This window comes from Rhinoderma darwinii, chromosome 7 (assembly GCF_050947455.1).
Source record: "Rhinoderma darwinii isolate aRhiDar2 chromosome 7, aRhiDar2.hap1, whole genome shotgun sequence".
Classification (NCBI taxonomy): domain Eukaryota; kingdom Metazoa; phylum Chordata; class Amphibia; order Anura; family Rhinodermatidae; genus Rhinoderma; species Rhinoderma darwinii.
Window position 1 is genome coordinate 33,984,389 of NC_134693.1, and position 11,138 is coordinate 33,995,526.

The window sequence follows — 11,138 nt, forward strand, 5'->3', positions numbered from 1 at the left end:
TAGGAAGCAGTGACGGCACCAGGACTTCAAGGCAGATGCAAGCAAAGTGGATTTATTCACCTCCGAAAAACACAGCAACGTTTCGGTTCAACAGGAACCTTTCTCAAGCCATCAAGATGGCTTGAGAAAGGTTCCTGTTGAACCGAAACGTTGCTGTGTTTTTCGGAGGTGAATAAATCCACTTTGCTTGCATCTGCCTTGAAGTCCTGGTGCCGTCACTGCTTCCTACGCTGTCTTCTATCCATAAAATAGGGGAATTGATTCATCCCCTGGTGACGAGCACATGGCCTGATTTCCTGTTATTTTGGAGTGCTGTGTTTATCCATTGCTGGACTGTATATATATATATATATATATATATATATATATATATATATATATATATATATATATATCCTCTTAGAATCAGGTGGGATCAATATGGTACATGTAAAAATCTATAATTTCTCTTATTTCATAGTAAATGGAGGATCTGAGCTCAGTTGCGCTGCTCTAACATTGAATGCACTAAGACAAATCAAACAGTTGAATACCCAATTATAAGTTATAATGATAAATGGTAGAAATAAGGGAGTAACGTTACTGATCTGCTGGCGCTGAAACCAAAGAGGAAAGATTCCTCAGTGGACTGTACACTTTTCTGCATTTCGGTGAAACATGTCCCAGTAACAATACATGCCTCTATAGTAAAACTAGAAGGGAATTAAATTGAGTCTGACACCAGTTTTCTTCTGCTCTATCTGAGGGCAGCATAAAGTAGTGACAGAGACCCTGATTCCAGCGCTGGGTCACTTACTTGACAATAATCTGTAGTTTTTATAAAATCACTTCTTATCTCTTCCAGTCCTTATCCATGAACTGTGGCTAGCCCCGCCCACAACATGTTGATTGGCAGCTTTTCTCCATATGAACAGTATGGGAGCGAGATGTAAATCTGCTGCAGGTGGGCGGGGCTAGCCACAGTTCATGGATAAGGACTGCAGGAGATAAATAGTGACATTATAAAAATACAGATTATTGTCAAGTAAGTGACCCAGCGCCGGAATCAGGGTCTCTGTCACTGCTTTACTCGGCCTTTAGAAAGAGCAGCATAAACCCGGTGACATTACCTTTCATACTTTGAGGTGTTATTAGCTAACAGAACTCACTGTAAATTTCCTTGTAACTTTTTGTTTATCATTTCTAGAAAAATAGAGATGCGTTATCTTCCCATGACCTCATTGTGCTCCTGGTAAGTTTAAAGATAATTCATGTTTAATAAGTAGCCTTCTTCTTTCAGAGTTACAAAATGTGATTATTTCATAACTGATTATTCAGTGATAAGGTAACATGTGAACGAGCAGTTACTTAAGCTGAGAAGATAGGTGTTGTATTATTACAAGACTAAACCCTGTAGATCATCACAACCCTTATCCAGTGTATTACTACAGGAGAATATACCTTTAAGCTGAGTTCACACTGAGTTTTTTGCAGGAGGAAAATTCTGCCTCAAAATTCCGTTTGGGATTTTGAGGCAGATTTTGACCTACATGCACGCCGTTTGCCGTGATTTTTGCTGCGTTTTTCGCTCGCGCCAATGGAGTGGTACGTGCAAAAAAACTCAGCGAAATATGCTTCCTCTGCGTCCCATTGAACGCCCGAATTTAGGGCATGACGCTTCTCTTTACCGCGAGATAGTTTTTCCGCTCGCGGTAAAAAACGCCTCTGCCTATCATTGAAATCAATGGGAGCCATTTTCGGGCATTTTTTTGCGTGGTTTCCGACACGGTTTCCCACTTGTCCACTTGCTGTTTCTGATTGTGAGCGATATGGAAAAAAAAAAGATCAATGGTATAAACAGAAATCATAGGGCCCCTTAGCAGAACGTAGTATGGGCCCAATCTCCCATTAAGAGCTCCGACAAATTTATTTGTACGTTTATAACCACCGTAACTTTCGACCATATCTTTATAGGGGGAGCTCTGTTAATGCTGATGCACCATGAGAGCGGTGTGCCAGTATCTGTCCCCTGTGCCGCGTGTAACTGATTTATGAACAGGGTACATGACTTATTGTGGAAACTGGCTTAGGCCAAAAACACTAGGTCAGATATTTTTTAACACTTTTCTAATTAGAAAAGTTGAGGATTTAAAAAAAGACAAAAAACAAGACAAGCTCCTAATGACTCACCAACTATATCCAACTCATACATCGGAAAAAGTTCAACAGGTGCTACAAAAATATGGCGCTCAGTCTACATAATTATATAAATCTTCCGTATACTCCATCTGACACATAATGTAATATAACTGGCTGCCTTTTTTATGAAGAAGGTACAATGCACACCAATGGGAGTTATTTTCAAGGTAGATATTTATTATTATTTTGCCAGTATCAGTGCAACGTTTTGGTCATATCCTTGACCTTCCTCAGGCACTGTAGTATGCTGGTTCCTGCGAAATAGCGCTTGCGTAGACGCGGCTGGCTTAAATAAGAGGCGCTGCCTGCAACCACCACTAGGGGGAGCTCAGTGCCTTTATACAGTTACTATTGAACTCAATGAAAGCATTTCTTTGTACTGAGCTCCCCCTAGTGGTGGCTGCAGGAAAATGCTATGGCTCTATGTCGGGAAGACGTTCAGATGGGCCCCATAGTTGTGGCATAATTTGCCTCTATAGTGAGTACTACACTGAAACAGATCACATAACAGATTGTTACAGCTGCAGATGGATTGATCAGTCAATACAAAATGGACTAGAAACAGATAAAATGTACTTACTTTATCACTATCTTCTGGAAAAGTTACTGCATATAAAAAAAAGTTATGAATCATAACAAATGTAAGCGGCACATATCCTAAATAAAATACAAGGGTAAATATTACTGGCTATTCACCAACCACCAATGGTTTCCATCGTTTGAAATATTCAGCAGTGCATCATGTTGTTGTTTTTTTTTTTTTTACAATAAAATAGCTACTATTACTAATGCATGAATAGTGCGAAATATATACAAAAGTGTTATACATATATATATATTTTATTTCATATTAGAAAGCAGCTGGTTGTTTCGGAGATGATCTTCTTCACACTGATGATGCCTTGGTAAGAAAACATGCCTTCACTTTAATCTTAAAATGTCTCCAAGTAATGTTTTATACACTATATCAAGATTTTAGGATAACTAAATACAATTCATTTAGACTTTTTTTTTATGCTTTTGGCCGTGTTCAGACAATTAGATTGCTAATTTTTAGTGTGGATTCCACGCCAAGAAACTGCAGAAAAGTACAGTACAACGCTTGTCACTGACCATGGACACGCAAGAGGTGCATTGACTTCAATGAGCTTGGAGCGCAATTGCGTTCCGTAAAATGGCATTTCCTATTTTTTTTTGCGGTTCAGGCTCCGAGCAATACATGGACTATGAAAACCACAGTCGTGTGCATTGGCTCATAGGATAGAATGTGTTCTTTACTATCCATAATTGCTACTCCGCAATTGCGGATGGAAAATGGTGGCAAATGCATGGTCATTTGCATGAGGCCTGTTCATGAATTTAGATGTGATCGATAATAGCTGGATCCTGCAAGATACAGTTTCTGTGTATCCAGGATACATAGAAGCTGTTTATCAAAAAGTAATTTTTTATTTTTTTTAATAAAACCAATTTAAAAGTTGTTAAAAACAAAATATTAATTTATTTTAAAAAAAGTGCCTTTAAAGTTTTACATAGCCTTTAACATAAAATTTTGATTTAAAAAATAAGTCTTTTTCTGAGAATACATTCTCTTTATTTCTGTCAATTTAAGCTATAATTTGAATCATTTCATAAGTCCAGGAATACTATTAATAGCTGTTCTTAAGTAATTTGCATTGTTTTTAGCCTAAAAAAATCTACACATTTCTCATCTTTTTGATTTTTGCTTCCTTGTGTCACCCTTGGTGTTGCCGTTAATCTGTGCTGCTGGGGTTGGGGCCCTGAGCAGAATCAGTCTCTTTCCCCCTCTGGCAGGTGACAATATAACCTCTTCTTACTTTCCCTGCAGATTGGTAACATGGGATGTAGAGTAGTGAAGATATACTGTATGACATCCACTCCCTTAGAAACCAATGAAAATATAATAAAATAAAGGGGGAAAAAAGGCATGTGCATGGTTTATATCAGCTGTCATGATGATATACTGCCATTTTAGGGTTAGTACAGTTAGATTAATTTTTAGACATTTTTGTGGGGTTTAGGATATAAAAAAACAAATCCACCACTGTTTTTTTTTAATTATTCCATGTACTGTGCAGTATAAATAATATGTTAACTTTATTATATAAGTCGTCACAAGGCTGGTAGTACAATAGGTTTGTTTTGTTTTTTCACTTTTCTAAAAATATATATATTTTTATAAAATAAGGGTTTATGTTTTGGGGGTTAAATATATATATAGCTTATGGAATAAAGTTCACCACTTGATTTTTTTCCCCTTGAGATCCTGGAGTGTTGCCTATTTATTTATATTCTATTACGAAGGATATAGCCTTTATCCGAAGGCTGGCACCCACATTTATTCTTTTTACATGGTGCTGCTCTTGATATTCTTTTTTTTGTATATATATATATATTTTATTTAATTTTTTTTAATTATTATTTTTTAATTAACCTTAATTTAATTCTTAATCCCTCTAGGGGACTTGAAATTGCGATCAGTTCATCACTTAGTATTTTGTACATAGAACTCTTAGTATTCCATAGCATTATTCTCTGTTAGTGTATCGCTGACAGGCAGCCTATTAGGCCATGCCTCTGGCAGATCTGGGGGCTTTTGTTAGCCCGCTTCATCTGTAAAGCTTTTTAGATGCCATGGTTGCTTTTGACTGCAGTTTCTAAGGGGTCAAACAGCCGACATAAGAAGTTTCTCAGATACCAGCCATTATAACGAGAGCATAGCTGTCAGGCTCCTGCTATTGGTTGCGTGAGTACAGCTTCTGTGCCTGTGTGATCCCCTGATATACATGTATGTCATTGAGCGCTTAGAGGTTAAAAATATCCTACTATTTGTGTCTATAGCTGCTATGATTTAGCTATCGGTGTGTCCATGACAGACAATAAATAAACCCCGTACCCTAATCCTGCCGTCATACTCCCTTCTATTTGCCCTCTGCTTCCTGTTAATCTACCAAATGCGATGTATGTTAGAAAGACATAGGGGAAAGATAGAAGCCATTCAACTAACATGACACGTGTTACAGGAAAATCTACTTGAAGATACTGCCACAGATCTTAGGGATTTACTGGATCATGTCCTTGACGCGCTGCAGGTAAATATTTCTCACATTTTTCTACGTGCAAAGATCTTCAGAATAAACTTGTATTTGTTTTTCTGTTTGTTAATTACCTATTTTTCTTCTTATGGGTAAAATGATTTGTATAATTTGGTGGGAAGAGGCGGTATGTCCTATTTTCCGCTGTTTTCCTTGTGTAGCATTTAGAGGCGTGAAGGAGGGTGCAGGTCATTTGGTTTTTGGAGTGGGGTAAGGGAAAATTTGCAGCATAGGAAAAAAGAAATACATTTACTAAAACATAACTTTTAATAAGGTATAAAACAAAAATATTTAATTTACCATTAGCAATTCTGAAGTGTATTGCATCTAAATTGATGTCACTGAGAGAAATGAGCGCGTTCTTTAATGATGTAAAGAGGAAAGTGGTTTAGTACCGTCAAACTTTACATTATATTCTAAAGTGATAATGGAAAAATATTACATTATCAGTCGCTTATAAAGACATCTGAGCAGGGGTGTTTACACAGGTCCTTAGAAGTAGGCCAATAATGCACGGGGACATATCCGCTGTTCGTATTTCACCCTGCAGTGGATCTACAAATGTCTGTGTGTGGCAGTGTAGTGGATGGGGCTTCTATAGTGTTAAGCAGCATTGGGAGGTAGGAAGATTACCTGGTGGTAAGTGAGGGGCGGGAAGCGACTGACAGGAGTTGGGCTTCCTAGTTCACATATTGGCCCTTTTTCTTGTCCACCATTGATTCCTAGAACAGACAGATACAGATACTGACCACGAATGGAGTAGTAGTAAAAGAGAAAGCGCTTAGAGGTTTCCGCCACTCTCATGAATGACCAGTTCTCCACAGATGATCAGAACTGAGAGGGTCCTGGCAGTCAGATCTCAACCAATGTGTCTTATCAAGTCTTTATTTAACCTTTCCATTTAACTACTTACCGGAGGAACATATTCATTTTCAGCCAACATCAAGAGGTTTCTCCTCACTCATGCAGCTGGGATACTTCTGTGTTCAATAACTTGTTCAGAATTATTTGGTAGAGTAATTAGATTTAACATTATTGTTAACTGTGCATACATTAAAACAATAAAAAGAATTATTTCTCTACATATTCTTTATTGAATAATAAACTGTACTAAACAAGATACCATGTAACCATATGATTTAATTACAGAATCTTATTGCAAATTCATCACTTTTGACTAAACTTGGATGTGATTTGGTAAGTGTTAAGATATAGAGTTTGCCACCATTTCAAAGCTATTTTCTGCTAGATTTATTTATTTGTTATCCCTTACCATCACTTTAACTGACCCATTGAAGATAAGGCCCTGTTCACATCTGCGTCGGGCCATTCCATTGTTCTACTCCATCAGAGGAGCAAAACAAGGGAATACCGTTGCAGTTCCGTTGCACCCTGGTCACAACCGGCGGCCGATGTGACGAATTGGCTTTAATGGGTTCCATTGACTTTTCGCCGTGGTGGAAGGGGTTTTACCGGAAACAATAGCGCAGCATGCTACGCTATTGTTTCTAGTACTCTCTGCTGGATCTGTGATGAGGGCCCCTAACGGAGCCTCCAACGAAGATGTGAACAGGCCCTTACATGATATTGCATATAGTATACACACCAGGGGGAAGTAGAGTATGCTAAATATGAAAAATACTTAAAGATGTAGTGTAACAAATGGTGCGATGAAGCATTTTTATTGTATCCTATATGTAATTCATCTTTAAATGGAGCAGTAGCAGCATTATCAGTAAATGGAGTGAGTGAATGTATCACAATCTTGTGCAACTTCCTTATGAATAAATTGACAACTGAGTAATACGAGTTAGGGGATGTGTCCCTACACAGACTGGCACCATCCAGTCAGCGCTGACAGTGTGGGACTGTGTAGGAATACATCGCTTTCACAAGTTCAATGGTAACACCTAATTGTAAATGTATTCATAAATCTTTAGAAGGAATAACAGATGAAGAATACAATGCAGAGTTCTAAGAAAAGATTCTCTGGAACTGTTTTTTCATGGGGAATACAAATATTTACCAAAAAAGCCAATAATTTAAATGCATAATGTAAAAAGTTCCGCTGTGTGAAATGACTAGTATTAACTATTTTATTATCTTTGATTTGTTTTAAACAAACATTTAGTCCAGGCAGTTTTTCATGTCAACAATTTGTCTTATTTTAATTCAGATCAGTATTCTTAAAGGAAAAGTTCCTGTCATTAATCTTGGTGGTGCCCTGGGCTAACTCAAGAACTAATCCTAGCTATCAAAGAAACATGGTAAATTGTGATAAAACATGTGATTTAACATTAAAATAATCCACAATCTGTCAGAAGAAACGTTTTACCTCATTGATTGTAGTTTCCTACACCATAACTCACATTTATTAGAAGGTAGCATTATTATACAGTACAGTAGTAGTAAATCTTTTGGCAGTGTCTTCCATAATACTTTATATACATAATACATAATACTTTTAATATAAAGCTCAAACTATTCTGATTTGTACTTACTTAGAGCATATTCACAGATTTGTTGCAGAAATTTATCGGGCTGTCCCATTTTCCAACCTGCATTAGCAAAATGAAAGTAGTAATTATGTTATTCACAATGAACAGCACAATTGTTGTATCTCTTCCAATATGTTCAACTATGAATAATGAAAGAAAAAAAAAAAAGGGAAACATGCTTGCAGTGTTTGTCAGTCTGCAGAATTTTTCACAGCTTCTAAACGAAAAAAAACTTTAGTCGGTTAAATCTTGCAGATAACACAGATGTTAAATTGCCTATACGCATTAGGTAAATGTGAGCCAAAACTGCCGATTTCGGCAAGATCGGCCGCTTATCCAATGTGTACAGAGGTCATCAGACTTTCCCTCAATTGCAGATTTCGAGGGAGAGAAAGACCATAAATGTTGTATTTCAACATGCCCGATCCTTTGTTCCCACAGGAAATAAGCCACAACCAGAGTTGACTGGCCATGGCTTATTCTCTTCTCCCCATTGAAAACACACGCACACTCAGTTGACTGTTCATGTGTATTTGTTGTGTTCATTGAAGGTCGCTCCTGTCATATACATAGAAATATTATAGGTTTTTCCCCCACTTACTCCTTATTTTAATTTTCAAGACATACCAGGCAATGTTATTATAAGGAGTAAAGAAAATAAAATAATGGAACTTCTCTTTCTTAATAGTTTATACGGTACTTCAAGCATGTGTGTATTATGTCAAATCTACATATTTAATTTATACTTTACTTATCTATTTTTTCTAGGGGCATTCAACACAAGTAGTAGAATAGAAGAAAGCATGAAATAAAAAAATAAAAAAATAAAAAAATACAATAACTTTTTGATTTTCTTGATGATCAACAAAACTGTTTCTAATAACTGTTATGTTTTATAAAATCAATAAATCATTTTGAAATCTAGTAATACATGTGTTGTTTTATAAATCTGTACTGACAGTGTCGGACTGAGGTTCCTTGGTGCCACGAGAGGAATGATTCTGATAATCCACCCTCCATCTATGCAGAATATGTCTATAGCCTCTTGTATTTGCATTATAATCGTTCTTGTTTTCATTGCACATACAGAATAAATCCTACGTAAGGTTAAATAAGTTACTTAGAAATCAGGGGTAGGCAACCTTAGCGAGGTGGGGATATATTGTTGAAATTTGGGATGGTCTTGAGATTTACTTAGTACTGAGTTATGACCGGACCATAAGAGGCATGGTGTGAAAGTAATCAGGGACGTTGTTAGAGTCTTAAAAGTCACTGTCCCTGGATGATCAGACAGTCACAGGCAAAATAAGCAACGATTACATTCAGTGACTCACAGATGTCTTTTACTGATTGTAGATGTTCTCTTCCCTCATCTTCTACATTTGGCCAAGACCGCCATGACCGCTTCTCCCTGCCAGACTTGTCTATGCCAAGTTTGCTGTCCAGACTTCTTAGGTTTTGCCCTCTTCCATCATCTTTCACACCTTCTCAAAGCAAACTCCTCATCTTGGTGCTCTAACAGTGTCATCCTACTGTTACCTGTAAAACTGTGCCTGGTATGCTGCCCAGAGCCCCCCAAATGCAGTACCGCAGAGAAAAGTGACATAACTCTAGTCCCCTCAAAAATAATACTGCCATACAGATAGTCCCCAAAAATAATACTGCCACATACATAGTGGTCCCCAAAATATCTGTGAACAGATAGGGCCCCTGACAGTAGTTACTACAACAAATGGCACCTCAGAAAATAATTGTGTACAGATAGTGTACGACAGTATTAGTGCTCCCAACAATAATCCTGCTAAGTTGATAGTGCCCCAACAGTAATATTGCCACACAGTGCCAACCAAAAATTATTGTGCTCAGCAGATATTGCACAAATCAGAAGGCCCCGTAGTGCCTAGATGTTTTTCCCCAGCAGTAAATACCCACATAGTGTCCAACAAACTAATTGTGCCAACGAGAGTGCCCCCATAGTTCCAAACAGAGTGCCTCAGCAGTGAGATTGCCAATATTGTCCGCCAAAATAACTGTGCCAAGTAGCCAACTATAGTGCTTCCATAGTGCCCTCAACATTAATAGTGCCCACATGTGTTTTCGCAAAGTGCCCCAAGAACAGGGCCTAACCCTGCGCAGAAAAATAAGTAAAAACGAAAAATACTCACCTAACACAGTTCCCATGTCGTACATAGTGGTACAACCTAAAGGCCTCTCCCGATCAGTAGCCTGAGCAGTCTGGGGGACCACGCAGGCACACAAGGTCTGCCGCAATTTTAGTTGTGTCTGGGAAGAAAATAACGTATATAGCGCCACATGGTGCAAGATAAACCTGATAGGTAGGTTAATTACTAGTGGTGGTAAGTTATAGCACTCACCTAAAGAAGTTTGTACTGGCAGGTACAACCTAGGGATGTAGGCAGTAGTAAAAATAGGTTGCAGCTTTCAATATCCAGAAACCGGCATCAATTGTATTGTGCCGCGAAAAAAGCCATTTAAAAGAGTATATCTTTTTTAGAAAAAAATATATATTAAAAATGGATATAGGAAAGTGCTACACAAAGGAGTAATAATAGGTGGATTTATTTTGCAAAGAAGGGCAACGCGTTTCAATGCAGAACCTGCGTCTTCATCAGGCCAAAAATATTTGCTTGACAAAAAAATATATAGGCTTGACAAAGATCCCATAGAGACGGATCGAAACGTTGCCTGCCTGGGGTGAATAAACACACCACTTTTTGTGCTGCCTCTTAATTTTTTGGGGGATTTCACTAACAAGGGTTCCTAGCCTCAACCTAGGAGGCCTGCACCCACTGCTGTCGCTGTGCTGCTTTATTCTTTTTCTCATTATATATATATATATATTCGTCCAATAAGAGACAGCACTCCAATTTGTGATAGAAAAAACGGCTTTTTATTAGCCCCTGTGCGACGTTTCGGCTCTTTACATGGAGCCTTTCTCAATGCTTGAGAAAGGCTCCATGTAAAGAGCCGAAACGTCGCACAGGGGAAAATAAAAAGCCGTTTTTTCTATCACAAATTGGAGTGCTGTCTCTTATTGGACGAATATTGAGGATTTGGGAGCAGTGATCGGGCTCCTGGGACGTGCACCCACCTGTATTCCTGACTGGTGCTGCTGGATGGTGGACATTCTATATATATATATATATATATATATATATATATATATATATATATAGATATATCCATCTATCTATATATATATATATAGATATATCTATCTATATATCTATCTATCTATATATATATGTATATATAGATATATCTATCTATCTATCTATCTATTTATCTATATATATATATATATATATATATATATATAGCCTTT

General features: G+C 37.5%; 1 protein-coding gene across 4 annotated transcripts in view; it reads left to right on the forward strand.

The window, feature by feature from the left end:
• LOC142657123 (ranaspumin-like) overlaps positions 1 to 8,652 on the forward strand; it is a 29,279-nt gene extending 20,627 nt beyond the window's left edge. For all 4 annotated transcript variants that reach the window (XM_075832166.1, XM_075832169.1, XM_075832167.1 and 1 more), the window contains 6 exons: positions 1,187 to 1,231; positions 3,033 to 3,083; positions 5,223 to 5,291; positions 6,444 to 6,491; positions 7,471 to 7,561; positions 8,561 to 8,652. In XM_075832166.1, the coding sequence (XP_075688281.1) occupies positions 1,187 to 1,231; positions 3,033 to 3,083; positions 5,223 to 5,291; positions 6,444 to 6,491; positions 7,471 to 7,527 (270 nt within the window). In that variant the 3' untranslated portion in view covers positions 7,528 to 7,561; positions 8,561 to 8,652. The remainder of the gene's footprint in view (positions 1 to 1,186; positions 1,232 to 3,032; positions 3,084 to 5,222; positions 5,292 to 6,443; positions 6,492 to 7,470; positions 7,562 to 8,560) is intronic.
• Positions 8,653 to 11,138: the final 2,486 nt, after the last annotated feature.